The sequence below is a fragment of the Phyllostomus discolor genome, chromosome 1 (assembly GCF_004126475.2).
Source record: "Phyllostomus discolor isolate MPI-MPIP mPhyDis1 chromosome 1, mPhyDis1.pri.v3, whole genome shotgun sequence".
In the NCBI taxonomy this organism is placed as follows: domain Eukaryota; kingdom Metazoa; phylum Chordata; class Mammalia; order Chiroptera; family Phyllostomidae; genus Phyllostomus; species Phyllostomus discolor.
In genome coordinates this window covers 40,040,337-40,060,805 of record NC_040903.2, presented here as the reverse complement: position 1 = coordinate 40,060,805, position 20,469 = coordinate 40,040,337, and the positions used below count along the sequence as shown (strand labels likewise).

General features: G+C 34.2%; 1 protein-coding gene across 9 annotated transcripts in view; it reads left to right on the top strand.

Moving 5' to 3' along the window:
• EPHA5 (EPH receptor A5) overlaps positions 1–20,469 on the top strand; it is a 310,111-nt gene that overhangs the window by 54,903 nt on the left and 234,739 nt on the right. For all 9 annotated transcript variants that reach the window (XM_036021196.1, XM_036021186.1, XM_028507835.2 and 6 more), the window contains exon 3: positions 14,588–15,251. In XM_036021196.1, the coding sequence (XP_035877089.1) occupies positions 14,588–15,251 (664 nt within the window). The remainder of the gene's footprint in view (positions 1–14,587; positions 15,252–20,469) is intronic.

Below are 20,469 nucleotides of genomic sequence, written 5' to 3'. Positions count from 1 at the left end.
TTTCTGTGAACATGCACACATTTTTTGTTCAGGTGAACAAAAGTTTTCATTTACCTGGAATTAAAATCAAAGGGTAAAATTGGTGCATTTTATAGTAACTGCATGCTTAGTTTTGCAAGAAACTCCCTGTTTTCTAAAGGGCTTAACCATTTTACTTTTCTTACCAGCAATGTATAAGCAATTCAGTTTTATCACATTCTTATCAGTATTTGGTGTTCTGACTTTAAAAAACAAAATAATTTTAGATAGGTGTGTAGCGATATATCACTGTAGTCTTAATTTGAATTTCACTGATGGCTAACAACGTTCAACATTTTTACACCATGGCAAGTACCATCTGTGTATCCTCAGAAGTAATATATCTGTGGCTTTTATCCATCTTCTAACTGGATTATTTAGTTTTTACTGGTGCACTCTACATCAGTGTCGCTTGCTAGATATGAAATTCTTGGATGACTTTATTTTTCTTTCAGCCCTTTGAATATGTCATCCCACTTTTATTCTGGCCTGTGTTGCTTTGTTTTTTGAAGAGGCAACTCATTATTAAGTTCTTGTTCTTTATTTGATGAGTGTTTTTCTTCTTGCTTCTTTGTGTCGTAGCTTTCAGCAGTGCTGCTGTCATATGACTAGGCATGGATCTCAGTGTAGTGGGCATTTTGGATTTGAACATCAATATTTTAATAAAATTTGGGAAAATTTTAATATTCAAGAATTATATGTGTCATTTTTTCCTTTCTTCTCCTCTTTTGGAACTGTCATTACATATATGTTGATAGGCTTAATTTTGTCCTAGAAGTCTCTGAAGTTCTGTCCATTTTTTATTTAATATTTTTCTATATTCTTCTGATTGGATTCTTTTTATTGATCTGTTATCATGAATATAGTATATTTCTTGTTTATTTATTTATTATTATATAATTATATTGATGTAGTAAGACATAATTTATAGTGTTGTTTTATTTTGAAGTGTATCAAAATGTTTTACTCTTTTTAAAATTTTCTTTTCTCTCCTCATATATATTTGAGATTAGATAAATGAACTGATGTTAATCATGTATAGTGATATATAGTAGGAATGTAGCACATTTTATATTATTATTAATGGCGATGTAAGTGTTTTATAATGTTTGGCCATTTCAACTTTGGTGGAGGTGTCATTTGGCATATATATCCTCGGTCATGTGCAAAAATTCTGGTTTAAAATATTTTCTAAATTTGCCTTATATTGCCAAATAGCTTCCCAAATTTGGTTTCCTATACATACTCCTGGCATTGAAGAGTCCCTTTTCCCTATGCTCTTCTAAAACTTGATTCCACATCTGCCTATGTTTCTCCTAATAAACATACATTTAAATGCAAAGAATAATTTTATATGCAACATAAACAGCCAAAAGTGGAATAGGAAATTATTACGAAAGAACTTGAGATGTCCAGCAACCCACTAAGCAATATTTTCTAAGGACTTTTAGTTATATAACAGAAAACCTGTTAGTCTTGTAGCAAACAGAACAGCGAAGTCAAGGACAGTTGTTTCCTTAATTATGGATTTATTCTTTATCGTATCAAGTTCCATTTGCTCATCTACAAATAGATATGGATGTACTGAATAATACTTAAGATTCTTTATGCTAAAAATTTCATATATCTGTGCCATTATTATACTTATCTGTTATCTGCATTTACTCTATTTATGTTTTCTATTACTGTACTATATCAGTGAAAGGGATTGTGTCCATAAGCAGAGAAAAAAGCAGTTTATAACTTGCTTTAATTTTAAGGATAAAATCACACTGCAAGATTAATTTCACTATTTCTGCTTGTGGGTACTAACCTAAGCAAAAGGCTTCAGAATGATGTAGGAAGAATACAGGAAGATAAGGAAAAAATATAGGCAGAAAACCCAAGTAAGAAGAATGTAAGATTTCCCTACTGTTGCAATTTTACTAATGCTATAAAGATTTTATATTTGCCTAGAATTTTGAGCATTCTTAGAAAAATCCATTGTTTTAGCAATCCTCAAAAACAAATTAATGAATAAAATGCAGTTAGATATGTTTATTTAATTGATAAACAAGGCATCTTTATGCATATTAGTCAATCACTGCCTTTATATAGTGTGCTATGTTATAAAACTGCATTCTAATGTAGCTCAAATTTACAGTTTCATTAAAGTAATGATCAAATACATGTAAAAATAAACACTGAAAAATTGAAATTGTCATTTTAAAAGTATCAGTAAGCATTCAGTAAGCATTTTAAACTTCCATATTAAGATTTTGGTAAAAAATATGCACTTGTACTCATTGGGCAATTTTTTTTTATTGTTGATGTTAACTGTTTGAACAGAAAGAGCTAAAAAATGAAGGCAGTGAAATTTACAATGGACCCAGGGCAGTTCCTTCTTTTACTTGCATCTCAATGAAAGAAGCACTGGGAAAAATAAGGCTATTCTCTATGGCAGTTCCAGCTCTGTGCTGGACAACCCTAACTGTAGATAGCCTTTGTTTCTGCAGAACTTCATGAATATGGACATGACAAGTGGATGCAGTGTTTTAGTCTGTGCTATGGCAATAGAATCACTTAGATGTGAATATGCTCAAACCCCTAGTGTAGCTGTTTCCCAACAAAAATGAGATAGAAACTCATGTTGAATAGCCACTGATTACAAGAACATGATTAATGTGAGATATGAAATTGGATTGAATTATGGGTGCTGTTGTTAAGCCTACATCAGAAGTTTAATTTTATCTATTGGAAAATGAGGGAAGAATAAAGACCACTGAGTAAAGACATTATAGTTTCTAGTATGTATTATAGGATGGCTAAATAATTTAGACTTCTAATTGGGTTATTGGGAAAAAAGTTGCCAGAATATCAAGAGTGTAGTGTCTATTTTTACTAAAATATTAAGCACACCAGTGAGTACTCTCCTTTATTTTTATTACATTGAATCCCAATAGAAACTGAAACTTTCATATAGCTATGAAACGAAAGCTTTGCTACAGAATTAATAGTTATCTATTATAGAATAGTATTTATATTAAAGAGAGTAATAATGACACTAAAATTTTTAAGTGTTATTGAGAATATATGCTTTTAGGTAACACTGGGAGCACCATCTCTGACATCTCCCAGTGGCTGTCATGAGGAATTTTCATAGTATGCCTGTATTTGCGCTCACTGTGAAATCCTGAAAACGGGAGAAAGGTGTGACTTCTTAGATCTTAAACTCTCTATGGTAAATGTGTATTCCTGCTTCATAATTGAGATTGAATAAACTCTTTAGAAAACTATAAACTCACAGATTATGTAAACTTTGCCAATAGCACAGTAGATATTTATATTAGAACAGACATATGTTATCAAATGTTGTACTTATGATCTCTTGGTATAAAGTGATAGAAAATATAGAGGGATGAGCTACTGCAGCTGAAACATGGAGGTGGTAAATATATAGTAAAGCAATAATGGAACTAAGTTAGATAAATTGTTTATAAATTTGTTTTTAGCTGCTTCTTTAAAAATATAATTTATGGCATAAAATCACTGACAAACAAGATAACATTTACCATATTTAATGGATCTGCTTTCAGATAAAATACTAATGAGACTATTTAAAATTTTAATTCATTTTACTACTTTGTTAATTTTAGGTGTACATACCCACTGAGCTCATTTTACCTTGTAATATTGTGATTGACCAGTTGATACATTTAAAATTGTCCTGGTAAGTAAAATTTTCTTGGGAAAAAAAGCCAGATTTAAAAAACTTGAAATATCTATGACATATATCATTAATTTTTAATTATTTTTATTGATTATGCTATTACAGTTGTCCTAATTTTTCCCCTTCACTCCCCCTGCACCCTGCTTCTTCCCAATTCCTCAGGCAATCCCCAAACCATTGTTTATGTCCATGGAATATGCGTATAAGTTCTTTGGCTACTCCATTTCCTATACTGTACTTTACATATACATGGCTATTCTATAACTACCTATTGGTATTTCTTTTAAAAATTTTTAGTTATGGTTTACATTTAATATTATTGTATTATTTTCAGATGTATAGCATAGTGGTTAGAAAATTATGTATTTTACAGGGTCCCCCAATATTTCAAGTACCCACCTTATCACATACATAGTTATCATGATATCACTGACTACATTCCCTATGCTGTACTTTACATCCCTGTGACTATCCTGTAACTACCAATGTGTACTTCTTAATCCCTCTACCCTTTTCACCCAACCCTTTGACTCCCATTTCTTCTGATAGCAGTCAGTCTGTTCTTTGTATCTGTGAGTCTGTTTCTATTTTATTTGTTTATTTTGTTCTGTAGGCTCAACACATTAATGAAATCATATGGTACTTGTCTTCCTCTGTCTGACGTATTTTACTTCACTAGTGCCCTCTAGGTCAATCCATGTTGTCATAAAATGTAACATTTCATTCTTTCTTTGGCCATAATATTCCATTATGTGATTGTACCACTGCTTTTTTATCCACTCATCTATTGATGGGCACTTGGGTTGCTTCCATGGCTTGGCTATTATGAATAATGCTGCAGTGAACATATGGGTGCATATATTCTTTAAAATTAGTTAATTATTTGCCTCTTCACCCATTCACCCATACCATCTCCCATCTGGCAATCATCGAAATATCCTGTATATTAGTCTGTCTCTGTTCTTCTTGTTCACTTAGTGTGTTTTTAAGATTCAGTTGTTGAGAGGTATGTATTTATTGTCAATTCATTGTTCATTTTTAGAGAAAGGGGAAGGAAGGGGGAAAGAGAGGGAGAGAAACATTGGTGTATGGTTGCCTCCCACATGCCCCCCACCAGAGACCCAGTTTGCAACCCAGGCACATGGCCTGGCTGGGAATCAAACCAGTGTCCCTTTGATTCACAGACCCATGCTCAATCCACCGAGCCACACCAGCTGGTACTATTCATAGTTTTGATCTTCCTTTCCTTAAATAAGTCCCTTTAACACTTCATATACTAATTTTGATGATGATAAACCCCTTTAGATTCCCTTGTCAGGGAATCTATTTATCTGCCTTTCATTATAAATGATATCTTTGTTCAGTAAAGCAATCTTGGCTCTAGGTCTCTGCTTTTCATGACTTTGAATTTTCTTGTCAATCTCTTCTAACTTTCAAATTGTCTTTTGAAAAATCTGCTGACAGTCTTATGGGAATTCACCTGTAGGTAACTAACTTTTTTTCTCTTTCTGTTTTTAAGATTCTGTCTTTAACCTTTGGCATTTTAATTACAATAAGTCTTGGAATGGGCCTCTTTGCATCTATCTTCTTTGGGACTTTCTGTGCTTCCTGAACTTGAATGTCTATTTTCTTCACCAAATTAAGCAAGTTTCCTTTCATTTTTTTTCAAGTAAATTTCCAATTTCTCACTCTTTCTCTTCAACTTCTGGCACCAGTATGATGAGAATGCTACAATGCTTGACGTTATTCCAGGGGCTGCTTACTGTCCTCTTTTTTCTTGGATTCTATTTTCTTCTTATTGTTCTGATTGGTTGTTTTTTGTTTCCTTATGTTCTAAATCATTGATTTGATTCTCAAGTTAATCTACTTTACTGTTGTTTCCCTGTAAATTGTTCTTTATTTCAATCAGTGTATCCTTCATTTCTGACTGGATCTCCTTCATGCTGTTGAGGTCCTCACTAAGTTCCTTGATCATCTTCATAAGCAATATTTTGAACTCTGCAGCTGACAGATTGTTATCTCCACTTTTTTTAGTTCTTTTTATGAAGTTTCAATCTGTTCTTTCATTTTGGCCATGTTTCTTTTTTCCCTAATTTTGGCACCCTCCATGTGTTTTTTTCTATGTATTAGGTAGAGTTTTAAGGATTCCTTATATGGAAGCATGGTCTAATGTAGTAGGTATCCTGTAGGGTCCAGTGGCACAACCTCCCCTATCAAGCTGAGGACTTGGTGTCCACCCTTCATGTTGACTGAATCCACCTTCCTCTTCTAACTGAGTCTTAATTGCTATTGGCAGGTCAATGGGAGGGATCTACCCAGGCCAATCAGCTACAAGGACTAACTGGCCATCAATCTCCACCATCAGTGGAGGATCAACTGTGCAGGGGCAGGATGGTGGTGCATAACATGATCTATAGCTGCCCACTGGGTGCACAGGCTCTGGGGTTTCCCAGGTGGTGCAGGCCAAGGTTGACCTCCTCCTATATTCTGTCTGGTGCCATCCTGCATGAGCTATAAAATAATCTGAAATGTCTGTTAATTTTGTATTGGGCTCATAGATTCCCAGGCAGAGCTAAGTATGAATCTAGGCTGGCTTCTGCTAGTGCCTGGCCTGGGACTATGTAGCAAGAGGTACAGGAAGCTGGGAGTCCACTGATGTTGGCTGTTGCTTGTTTGATAGGTTTTAGGAAGTTGTGAAGCATGAGCCAAGACCAGCCATTTATATGGAAAAGTCACTGTTAACAGTTTGGCTGTGCCAGGAAGTTGGGTGTGATGGAGTCTCAGGGGATCTCCAGGGTAGGGCAAACTGTTTAGCCAGGTTGATGGATTCTCAGATTTGGCACCTACCTGCCAACTCTTGGCTCTGTATGTGAGGAGGGGTGAGTTCAGAAAGGGGACAATGGCTTCTGGCCACCTTTCTGTCTGTAAGAAATTTGTCCCCCAGCTTTCCTTGATGCCAAACACTTCAGTTCCCCACTATATGCCTATGGTATCTTTCAAGCAGCTACCCTGGTGCTGGAACTCAGAGTGAAGGAGTCTAAGTAATTCCATGTATGGGCTCTTTAAGAGGAAATGACTGGAACACCAGTACTTTCTTCTACTGACTCAATCTCCACTGGTTTTTGCAGCTAAGAGTTATGGGGATTTAATTTTCTGGCACTGGAACCATAGGTCTGCATGCCTGGTATGGGTCTGGGACTCCTTGCTCCCAAGATAACACTCCCAGAATTTTATCCACAAGACATGCAGGTGGGATCCACTCATTCCATATCTCTGCCCTTGTATCATTTTGGATTAATTCAGTTTCTTTAATTTTGTAATTGTCAGATTTCTAATCAAATCAGTTTTTAACAGTTTGGAGTGATGGTTGTTCCTTATTTCAGTTATAATTTTGTTGTAGCTATGCAAGGAGACATGGCATGTTTCCCTTGCTGCCATCTTGACCAGAAGCCATTGGTTGATTACTATACCACTTTATATAATGTAAAACCATTTAATATACATTTTCTTAAAAGTGGAATAGCAATAAATACATAAGTAGACATTATATATGTTTATACTTTTGGTTTTAGATTATGTTAATCATAGTATTTTATTAAGAAATACCTTTTTTTCTTAAATAGTAAACTTCTCCAGTTGTTAATGTTTTATCCGTACTTTTGCTTTTGATTTTTCCAATTTCTAATTGATTTTTTTCTGCATTAGATAATTTTTTAAAAACCATAACAACATGTGGAGAAGGTGGGGGTGGGGCTTGGTGGAAGGGGGGAGTGGGTGATATAATGGCAACAATAATGGCAACAATAAAAATAAATTTAAAAAGTGAAGTATAACTTTCTGTTGTCAAGTATTATTTGACATGTGTGACAAAGTGCTGGTGGCTATGTAGTTTTGTTCAACAAATAAGGCTCTGAGACTGCTTATAATAAAGATAGCATCCTACAAATATAAAAATAAAAGAAAGAATCAATGATATTTTTCTTTTTTATTTTCTTATAACAACTGAGTGCATTATTGGGAAAAAAGAATAAAAACTGTGAATTGTTTCTCCAGGGGAAGAAAAATCTCTTCTTGTCATTCATATTTAGTGTCTTGCGGATCTATAGATTTAATCCCCATGAAAATATTCATATAAAGTTGAAAGCTTTAATCTCTTTCTCAGGTGATTTTGGTTTTTGAATTGAATGTGATCTCAATAAACATTTTTTTTCTATTCTAGGGCTGTAAAGTAATCAACTCAGCTTTATTTCATGCACAGAAAATTATTTGAGTGACTTCTAACAATATTGCTACATCATAGTCACACATTTTAAAGATGTTTTAAATAACTCAAACTCCTACATGATGCATATTTTACTAGCATATTATTGAGGAAATGTAACAAGATTGTTGCTTCAACTGATTTTTGAAGTTGCTACATTTTGATATTTATTTTACTAAAGAACCATAGCTAGTAGAGATACTAAATTTCTGAAACAGAAACTATACACTGTATATTTTATTCTTTTAAAACCGTGTTGTTCTTGTGGTTGTGCATAAAAACTGAGGTGTTTCTGTGGACTAGGAGTGGTCTTGATCCAAATGTCAGAAAACTTATTAAGGAATGATGGATTCTGGTAATTCTACCACAGAGGCCAACAATTTTATTTTTTGAACACATAAATACCCTGTTCATCAGATATTGAAAATTTTTCACTGTTGTTGATTAAAATGCCTTCATTTTCTAGTATATTTTAAACATTATATTTTTAACCCTTCAAAGGGGGAAACATTGTTAATATCAGAGAGTTCCGACCACAGACATCAATCTGGCATTGATTAGTGTGTCAGTAGTTCTGGACCTCAGTTTACTCATCTGCAAACAATGTGGTTTGTTCTGTAAGATTATGTCATGTGCAGGATATATAACAAGAAAATGATCTTCTCAAATACAGATTGACTAACTCTAGCTCTAAACTATTCCTCCTGTATATATTACCTTTGAGGTTTCACACATTCCAGGATTAATTTTGAATTACAACAAAATGTCTTTCAAAGCATTGCAATCCAAGATGCAGCTTGTTCTATTTGAAACTCATTGTTCAAGCATTTGGGCAGCCACTAGACAGGCTTGTGAACTAGGGACTCATATTTTAACCCAGCATGCATGGACCTCAATAATACAGTACTTCTTCCTAATGAGGAATGACTTGTAGTGTACAGCAGCACATCAAAGTTAATAACAAATGGGAAAAAAGTCAGTTCCAACAATAATAGGACTCTTCATCTTTTCTGCCATTTATCATGTTCCTAAGTCATTTGCGCTTGGAGGAATTTCTGACCAGTTTCTCTCAAAATAAATATCCTGGATTGAATATATTAGGTAATTGCAGACTTCTGCATGCACACGTGGACAAATGAGTTTAATTGCACATTCAACAGAGAGGAAACATAATGATTTTATGTATGCATAGTAAGTTTTAGCAAATGTTATGGGGAAGACTATTAGTACTCATTTATCATGAACCTGAGGAAAACAATAAGCAATTTCTTAGGTTCTTACATGAGTACATTTTACCCACTTTCTCAATATGAAATTGAAAAAACACATGAAATAATGAAACTAAAATGCTGATATTAAAATTACTATAATAAATTACAAAATAAGAGGAAAAACAAAAGATCTTTTTGTGCTTAAAATTTCTGATTTGTTATATTATATTTCATTGGATTTTTGCAATAACAGGAAACTTCCCAAAATTCTAGACTGTAGGTAAACATATTACAAGGTAGCAGTTAGAATGTCTTGCTCACTGGTTAAAATGAGTAAAGTGCCTACTTCTAAACCTGAGCACATAGTCAAATTATTTTCCAGGCGCTTTCTAAGGTCATGGAGAGGAACTAATTTTTTGAAAAACTTAGTTAATAATTTGAGATTAGGGTATAGTAATATAGGGAACATACTATACACACACAAGCACATACAGAGAAAACCACAGGATATCAACTAGTGATATTTCGAATACAACGAAAGCCTAATTTTCACTTCCTTTTGGAGCCTTTAAAAAGGAATTATATGAAATATTATGATATTAAAGTTATGCTTTGGGCAGGTCAGAGTAAAGCTGGAGGCAATTGATTCCTAGTCATATTTCAACATCTGTGAGCAAAAAATCTCTAAGAGAGCCCTAGTATTGTTTGATTGAAGTAAGAAACATAGGGTCACTAAGTGATATTCTATATTCTGGGCTTTTGTTTCTTAAAAGATCTTATTTATTTGTTTTTAGAGAGAGGGAAAAGGGGGGAGAAAAAGAGGGAGAGAAACATCAATGTGTGGTTCCCTCTTGCATGCCCCGCACTGGGGACCCAGCCCACAACCCAGGCATGTGCTTTACTCTGGGAATTGAATCAGTGACCCTTTGGTTCACAGGCCAGCACTCCGTCCACTGAGCCACATCAGTCAGGGCTATATTCTAGACTTCTAATATGTACATAAATAATGAAGGAGACTAGTGAATAAAAAATAAAAACAGTATTTTAAAACATACCATGCTCAAAATATTGCATAGCTAAACTAAACTGTAAACTATAATCGGTAAAATGTAATGCTAATGAAAATGAGTTCTACAGGCTAAAATGCCAAACTAAATTTTGTAAAGATTATACAAATCATCCATATAAGAAAATTTATGAATTATTCTAAATGTGAAATTAGTGTATCTCTGTAAGAGGAGGGTTGTATATATGTTTGATATTGATTTATTCATTATAAAATATATGCCAAGTGCCATACTTTATACCATGTGGTGGGAGATGCTGAGATACAGTAGAGAAAAAGAAAATCATGTCTTTACCTTCATACCTGTGTTTCAGAGTATAAGATATATAGAGACAGAAATACAGGAAAGAGGGGGACAGGGGGGAAAGAAGGATGGATAGGTGGAAGGAAGGAAGGAAATAGAAGGAAAGGAAAGGAAAGGAAAGGAAAGGAAAGGAAAGGAAAGGAAAGGAAAGGAAAGGAAAGGAAAGGAAAGGAAAGGAAAGGAGGAAAGATTGAATTATTTATGCTTACATGATTTCTCAAAAATCTGAATTTAGTTGTGACATATGGCTGCAACCCATCAGTCCAAGCAATCCCACACATAAATCTGCACATGGAGATGTGCTGACAAACAGGCAGAAGGGATGCTCAGATGTTCAGGCCTGTCCTCTGGGAGCTTGGTCAGTTTCTTTCTGTTCTCTTATCTTCAGGTTCCTCATTTCAAAAATAAAGAGTAGGATCAGGTCTTTTAAGGCCCCTTCTTCTGTGTTATATTAGATGGTTGGGACAGTTTCATTTCTCACTCTAGACTACATGTAGCCGGTGTGCCAGTTGATGGGTCTGAGTTCATATATCTAGATGTTAGATGAGATGGGACTAAAACTAGGGCTGCAGACTGATACTCTTTTTTCTGTACAAGACCAATCAAGTACTTCTGTTCAAGTCTTTACTACAAAGTTTCTTACCATTGTGCCTTAATCTTAATATATTAACCTCTGCTTAAAAAACAAAGTAAATAAAAACACAATATGAAAACAGAACTAGATAATAGGCACCCTTGATAACTAGAAAGGTCAAAATCACTTCTGTTCATTTGATGATTCCTTATGCATATTTGGGAATATTCTAGTCTAGGCTGTGTGTCCTGCATAAGCATTTTTAAGTATCGAAAGCAAGAGAAGTGATGTATAGGCTGGAGGATTGGAAGTAAGAATGATGTTAGCAGGCTAAAAGACATTAGGAGCTTGGGGCTAGAAACCTAATAAGGCAATGAGAGGCAGGCAGAGAGAAAATAGTTCTTCATGGCTTGTGTAGGAAAAGTTGATAACTCCATAATACATATATGGATATGAAAATAAGTCCTTTTTCTTTTCCACTTCCTTGATGAATGTGGCTGACTTGTGATGTCTGGCCAGGCATGGGATTAGAATGCAAATGACTTGGACTTCCCAGTGCCCACTGGGAAAAGGAGCAAGCCCAGGCATCTGGGAAAGAAATCAAGCCAGACCAAGCTGTCTGTGTAACTAGTGTTTAATGTTGAGACAAAGAAATAGGAGCGAGGAGGAAAGAAACACAGAGAAGCCAGGGTTTGGAGGCTGGGCCTTGAAGAGGAGCTAGATGGGAAGAACAGAGCTGCTCTGTCCATATTGTACCTAGGTACCACACCTCCATAATTCCCAGGCAACTCACTATAGTAATCAAAGGAGCAGCAAATACTTTTATTACACCATAGATTATAAGCAATCCAACAAAACTGGGCTGAAAATATTGTTTTTCTATCTGTGATTTTCATTATGTTACAGTAATCTTGATATGACATTTGCAAAAGTGTCTAGGAATTTACCTGTCAGGTTCTTAAGTTCTTCTTGACTGTTGCTTCTCTCCATCCTCTTCATAAGTGAGATTTTTGCTGAGAATAATGAGGTGCCCTATTTGTATTAAAAGGGAAGAAATCTTGGAAGAACTCAAAGTTTTAATTCAACCACACTAAATAAATGAAATATGTTCATCCATTTCTTAGTGTATTTATAATAACTAAATAGGAGTAGATATTTATGGGAAATGCATATATATTATCTATTTGATTCCCTGAATAGCTTATGGTCATAATTATTTAAATTAAACTCTTTCTATTCATATATTAGATATAGAAAATTTGAATCTTCATTTATATTTTGGACATTTGTAAAAAAAATAAATACAATTCCACCATAATAAATTCTAACACCAAAGAAAATTATAGTTTTCCTTTTCTTAATTGAGAATATTTGGAGAAGCAAGATGCTCATGCACTCTTTGAAATTATCACCTGAAGCAGTAGCTATTAAGCTGTCTTGTCAAGTGCTGCTTGGCTTGCATTTTTAATAATCTTTATGGTATCTGGACTTTGTACAGGCAAACAGTGAATTGCTTCCCTTATAATCTTGTAAGATGCTGTTCTTTCAATTTCTTTTACTTGCTAGCAGGGTTCTATTGGAATATATGGTGCAGAAATAGAACTTCTATAAATGATTTAAGGTCAACGATTTAACATCCATTTGTGTTTTATATAGAAATATATTAAAAAATAAAATCTGAAGCAGACATAATGTAGCATTTTGATTTTTTTCAAAGAAGAGGTTTTTGATGTTATTTTTCATTTTACTGATTCACAGAATATATATTTAATTAATCTTGTTACAGTAAGTTGATTACTTTTGTTGCTCTCATTCAGTTAGTTGAAGTGCTCTTTTTTCCATAAAATATTGATCATGACATTGAGTGACCATTCAGAGATTGAGACCTGGATCACTTTAGGAAAAACAAATGTCAATAGTTTAATGACAGAACGCTGAAATAGAAGGCTCAGTTAGAAAATCGGAAGCTATTAAATACATTTTGAGAGAGGACAAGTGAGATGAAGTGAAAGAACTGAGGCTTCTCATAACATCTTAATATGAAAGTTATTAGGAGAGATGAAATCTCGACGTCCTTCTCTGTGAACTTAAGGAGCTCGGCAGTTGCCCCTCAGCAGCACTTTTCATTTGTGTCGGTTTGGCAGCAGCGAGGATTTTCAGAGGGGCCATGTGAGGTAGACGGCTTACGTGCGTCCCTTGTGACTCCACATTTTTCACGTTTGTCAACTGAATGGAATCAAGAAATAATACTGTATTTAATTTTATATCTAAAGAAATGAGGTTCCATTAGGTTTATCTATTTCCATATCAGAAATCACATTCTCTATTTATTGAAAGTCATTATGGTTTCATTGCTCTCTGTGTTTCACAGACAGCTTTTTAAGAGTTAAAATTGTATAGTTTTGTAGACACAGATTTTCATGGGTCTGGGACATTTCTTAAATAATAATAATGTGAAGAAAAAGTTTGGTTCTATATTTTCCGACAGTAGTTATGGTACAATGAGCTTCTCAAAAATGGAATATTTTATTAAGATAGTGATTGGCTCAGACTTCCTCTTTCACCAAATACTATTTTTGAAGCTGTATAAAATTATACTTAATTTTCTACATTCTGTATATGTTTAGAATTCTCAAGGTTATTATGCATAAAATAATGCATTGGTAAGAAAGAATTAATGGATTTCCAGGATATAATAGCATGTCTGTACTTGAAATGACAAGGCTGTCTGTATTACTGATTTATAATTTTACCTCTATTTTATATGCATCTAGATTTATATTTGTGAATATATTTGTGAATAAACATTTAGTTATCCAATTTGTAAAAGAGTCCAACACAGATTGGTTTAATGAAATAAAACTACATTATTAATTTTAAACTAATGAATTTTCTTTCAAGTTTTATTACACTCATGTGTTATTTGTAACAGGCCAGAATTAAATGTGTGAATTCACGTCCTTTTTTCTTCTTTTTCACATTTACTGCTACTTTCTCATTGTAATGTTCTAAAAGATATTGTTCCTTTTTAATCTAAAAATTTATCTATCCCAGTCTATGCACTTTCTTTCAGACATCTCTTCTTTTGAATGTTTCTCGTTGTTAACTTCCTACACATTCAGCTTTGCTTTATTTTTACTCTGAAATACATGTATTTTTTCTAGGTAATATCATTCATATGTGTTCACCTTTGAGTTACATTAGAGACAATGAATAATACATTATTAATTTACTTAATTTATAAAGGGGGATATTTTTATAAAATTCTTTTTGTTGTCGTTGATGTTCAAATACAGTTACCTCCATTTTAAATTCTTACTATATAGCTCCTTCTCCCAATACTAAATATGGAGATTGCAGAAATTTGCACATCTGAAATAGTTTTGACTATTTTTTTGGTTACTTCCTATTTTTAAATGTGTTTTTCTATCTTATGTTACACAGTGGGAAGAAATTGGTGAAGTTGATGAAAATTATGCCCCTATCCATACTTACCAAGTATGCAAAGTTATGGAACAGAATCAGAATAACTGGCTTCTGACCAGTTGGATCTCCAACGAAGGTGCTTCCAGAATCTTCATAGAACTTAAGTTTACTTTACGGGACTGCAACAGCCTTCCTGGAGGACTGGGGACCTGTAAGGAAACTTTTAACATGTATTACTTTGAGTCAGATGATGAGAATGGGAGGAATATCAAGGAAAATCAATACATCAAAATTGATACCATTGCTGCCGATGAAAGCTTTACAGAACTTGATCTTGGTGACCGTGTCATGAAACTGAATACGGAGGTTAGAGATGTAGGACCTCTAAGCAAAACGGGATTTTATCTTGCCTTTCAAGATCTGGGTGCTTGCATTGCTCTGGTTTCTGTGCGTGTGTACTATAAAAAGTGTCCTTCTGTGGTACGACACTTGGCTGTCTTCCCTGACACAATCACCGGAGCTGATTCTTCACAGTTGCTAGAAGTGTCAGGTTCCTGTGTCAACCATTCTGTGACAGATGAACCACCCAAAATGCATTGCAGCGCAGAAGGGGAGTGGCTGGTGCCCATCGGGAAATGCATGTGCAAAGCAGGATATGAAGAGAAAAATGGCACCTGTCAAGGTAAGGACTTGCCTGTGTACTTGCAGGTGCTGACTGCTTTGGTTGGATCATGTATATGTATGTCATCCAAGGATCGTGAGCAAGCGACCTTTTACTTGGCTAATTTATGGAGATTATTTCTTTTCAAGTTTGATTTCTTTCCTCAGAATTTAAATTTTTTGGCAACGATGAAAGATTTAATGTTACATTTTATCAGCTATACATATTTAGTACTCAGAATATATTACTTGCAGTGTAATATTCATATTCATTTGGCTTTCAGAAGTTTTATTTTTGAGCAACTCAGATGAAGGGATCATTTCTTTGTATGCACTCTCTTTGAAAGATTACTATCTGTTGCTGTGCTGCTATTTTGATCAGTGAAGAGAAAATAGTACTTTTAGTTGCTTTATAAAATTCAAATGCAAATCTTGCTTGAGACTTGTTTGGACACGTTTTTAACCCTTTTAGAAATTCTTCAGAAATAAGTTCAGTCATATGAACTCCATAGGAAAATATTTGTTAGCTGACAGGACTTAGTTTATCGTGTTGTTTACATATAATTGCTACCACATGTTTGCTCTTAAAAATTATAGATAAATTTTAAATGCATAGTAAGTAGTGCCCAAGAAAAGAAATGCTTAGAGATAGAGCCAATACAATACGGTCATTTCAAAACAATTTGCACTTGGAGATTTTTCTGTTTTAATTTTTCTTTTAAATTGAAACTTGATCATGCATGCTTCCCTCTTCATTTGAAAATATGCTCATTTTGCCCACTGTGTGGTGAGTTAGTTACCTTTTAAAACTGGATTTTTATTTATGGCGTTTTGGAACAAGATAGTACTTTGTGTCAAAGTTAAGAGCAGCTTATGAGGAAGAACACTTTTTTTTCTTAAAAGAAAAATCATTCCTTCTTGATAACCTGAACTTGTTTTCACCACAATGGACACATACTACACAGGTAATGAGAGTTAATGTGTATTAACTAAGGAGAACACCAAATGCTGAGAAGTCACCCTAATCCCACCTGTTGCCTTCAGGTGATTTTTTTTCTTCTAAGTTCCATATGCAGTGTGATTCAAACTTGCTCAAGTATTTTACAGGCATGAATGGATATTGATTATAGATCCAGGGAAACAAAACTAGGGAAATTACCTATAAATCTTAATGCTTTGTTTAATTATTTCTCTCTAGAAACATATAGTACCATTTTTAAATTTTCTTTTGCAGAATCAGCTCATATGCATTTTGTCTCCTGTAATTAAGTGTGGTTGTTTTTCCATGTAATCTATACAACTGTGTGCACACACATGCAAACAGAATTTTATTAAACCGACATTATGTTTCAGAAATGCTTTCAGGGTTGTTAGGAAAATGAATTATATTTTATTCAAGATTGAATTGAAAGGAAAGTTATAACTAACCTTACTTTAATTTTTTTGAGCTGTCTTCATGGTATAAGGTGAAGGTATATATAATTATAGAAAATTAAATGTGATCCATTGAATACATTTTATTCTTTTCCCCAAAATATTTATAATATATATCTTATTATTTCTAAAACTTTCTCTAGTACGGTAAAGTGAAATTCTTTAGTGGATTAGTTGTTTATATCATTTTAGAGAGTATGTGGTCACTTTAGCGCACAATGCCCTTTGTCTTTGTTCAGACTAACAGGGTATAAAAGACCTGTCCTTTTGGAGGATAATTTTTTTTATTGTTACTGGGTTAAACTATTTTTATTTATGACAAAAATATTCTAGGGAAGTAGGGTTCTGACATAATATGTTTTAGTGCCGGCATTTAATGCATATTTTCCTCTTCTCATGCTCTTCTCCTAATAATTGAGGAAGAGACACCCAATTTGAGACATTGGGGCGAGCAGCAGAGGCTACATGGTAGAAAACGGCTCTGAGCTGGACTCTACATTGATGTGTGTTTTACTCCACCGTGCTAGTAGGGACAAAGATGTGGGGCCATGAAGGCTATGAACTACACAGCCTCAGAGTATGCTGTACAAAATATAACATAGTCTATAAGAATAGCGCCTCTTGGTGTTTTCCAATTTACAAATAATATGTGGCCACTGTGAGGAATTTCGGATGTTTATTCTATAAATAACATTGAATGAATAAGCAGGAGATAATGGTTTGCTTTAGATAATTAAGGCATCATACATATTCCCTAGGCATTTATATCTATACAAGATATGTATATGAAAGTAAATGTATGTGTGCATGTGCTTTATAAAATTCCACCATAACTCTAACCCAATGATTTTTAACCTTTTTCATCACATAACACACATAAACTAATTATTAAAATTCGGTGGTACAACCAAAATAGATTGTTTTTGATCTGACAAAAGTAGATATAATTTTGATTCATTTACACTGGATGACTTATTGGGGTGTTAATTGTTGTCAATTTTTTCGATTTGACAACCTTTAAGGAAAAGAGGTCAGTGCCACTGACTAGTCAGATTTTGCATGTTTTAAAAATCCTTGCAGCACACTAGTTGCACAATAGCTGCTCTAACCCATTCTATAATCTTAACCTGCTATCCCCAAACTTTAAAGTGGAGGGCTCAATGTTTTAAAACTATCTTTGATAGGCCAGACATCTAGGGATCATTCTTAACATCTCCTTTCTAGTCAGTCAGTGACCATGCAATTCCAATCCACCACAAAATATTTCCCTTAAAATTGTTCATGTCTATTTTCTTTTCCTCTAATCTATAAACGTATCTTTTTAGAAACTTATTTACAAATTTAATGAAGGAAAAAATTAATGAATGAATTGGTTTATAGTTTTGATTTTTGAGTCATGTGAATGTATCACATCTATGAAAATCCAAATGTGGGTGTTTTGTTGGTGGAAATCAGGCTCTTCTACAGGATTTTGAGAAAAGCTTTACAAGAACCCACACATAGGAAACTGGTGTGGAAAGATGGTTTGTCCCAACTCCCTCCAACCAGCCATGGGAAAAGTCCAACCATGTCTTCAGCGAGGCCCTAACAAATGCCAGTGTCCAAAGTTCCTGCTTCATATTAAAGCTTACTTAGTTTTTTGGAACTTATGCCATCTGCCCTGGGCTCTGGTAGCTGCTAGACCCACATGGCCCCATGCTCAGTGAGAAAGCATGCGAACGAATGTGCTGAGTAGGTCACAAGTCAGAGAGATGAGAGAGAGACAGAGAGAGAGAGACAGAGAGAGAGAGTGAGAGAGTATGTTTCTTTGTTCCCCTGGGATTATATTAGTTTGGGTTTGGGAGGTACCAGGTGCTTATTCAAATGAACCAATCAATACCCAAGCTTTCATGGCCTATTGGTAGGTCCACCCCCTTTTTAAACTGACTATTAGAATATTCAGGTTAGAATTTAGCTGAGACTCCAACCCACTGAACTGCAGAAATCTCATATTTTTGTTGTTTTTATCTTTTCTTGTTCTTACTAAGTTTTTAAAGTCCTCAATAATACAGAGCAATGCAAGCATTAGAGTAATATATTTTGGTTTGATTGACAATATTTTGCTTTCAGATTACTTGATTTCATACATTGCTCTTTTAAAAAAATCACATGAAATAAAATATAAGGAGTTATTTTTATTTATGAAATGTGAAACTAGATACTCACATGAATAAAGGGGTAAGCCTTGCTGTTAGAGCTGATGTAATACAGAACTTCCCAAATTTTTTCTTTTTCCCACAAAATTATGATTTTCTGTTGTCACTAATGAAAATATTTGAGTTTATTTCTACATCTTATAGTAGATACATGTATTTAGAAAATGGATAAAATTAGCTCAAGTAAGAAGACCTTGGGCATATTTCATAGATCATATTTTGCTATAGTTCTCTACTCTCTTGCTCCTAAGATAAAATGTTCAGTGTTCTAGAATGGAGATAATGTGCTTCGGTCACAATGAGGGAAAAGTGAGATCTTCTAAGTTTCCCCTCCTTGATAATCAAGGTACATTGGGATTTAATTAAGGATATAACTATATTCAGAAACTGATGTTTGAGTAAATGCTTTAATGATTTCATATGTTTCCAAGTGTGCTAGAAGGTGACCTGGAAGTTGCTGTAAGAATGTGCTCATGGTACCTGGTATATGGGCAGGACATGATGGAGGTGACCCAAAGGCTTTCAGAGAATAAACCTCCAAGATTGAGATTACTGGGCAGCTGGTTAACACATGGCTCAAACCCAGATGTCAACTAAAAAGTGATTCAGATGGCTGGAGTAGGGGGAAGGGGTCGGGGGAAATGGAGACAACTGTACATGAACAACAATAAAAAAGAAGAAAAGTGATTTTAGGAGTCCCAGACCATTTAGCAATTTGGTGATCAATTATCTTCATGCCCACACATTTAACTTCCTTAAAGAGAAATTGACTACATTTTCCATAATAATCTAGCTTTAATGAGATAACAGAATAGTCTGGTTTCTATTGTATTTAACTTAAAACATGGAGCATTTATTTTTCTAAGGCTTACTTACATGACTGATTCTCTATAATAAATTGCTTTAAGTATACAAATTTATTTCTTTAAATTCTCTTTATTTTCTGAAACTAATAATGTATCAAATCCATTTATAAAAGTATGTTTTCCTAGCTATTATTTATTATTATTTCTGGTGAAACCGATGGTATTTTTTCTCTTAAGAATATAAAATTTTTTGAGTACAAAATTGTTAGCAAAAACACATTTCAGAAGTTTCTGCTTTTTATTGAAGTGAATGTGTTTGACAGAAGCAATTGAGTTCACATGAATCAAATGCTGCCTGCTGAGTTCTCTTGTGATTATGTTGCTGACTTACTCATATGCAAGGCAAGACTGCTAATCTTCATCAGTTGCTGGTGGAATGAAGTAGTAATTTGAAATTACCCCTAGATAATTATAGTTTCACTTATATCAAATGGAGAAAGAGATTTAGATTGTGGGTCACTGCCAAAACCAGTCAGAGTGAAGGAAGGTATATAATGCATGCTAAAATACAGGGTGAGGAGGGGTTACACGCTGAGGGCTGTGGAGAAAAAGCACTTACTAATTGTCCAACTGAGAAATGATTGCACAGTAAGGAAAATGTCGTGAAAATACTGAGCTCAGGACAGAGCCTTGATTCAGAAACAGTGCAGATACTGCAGGGAGTAATATGTCGATCATTCATACTCCTAGTGCATATTTATGTTTGAAACAAAATTGGCTGGCAATACAGTGTATTAGGTGTTCC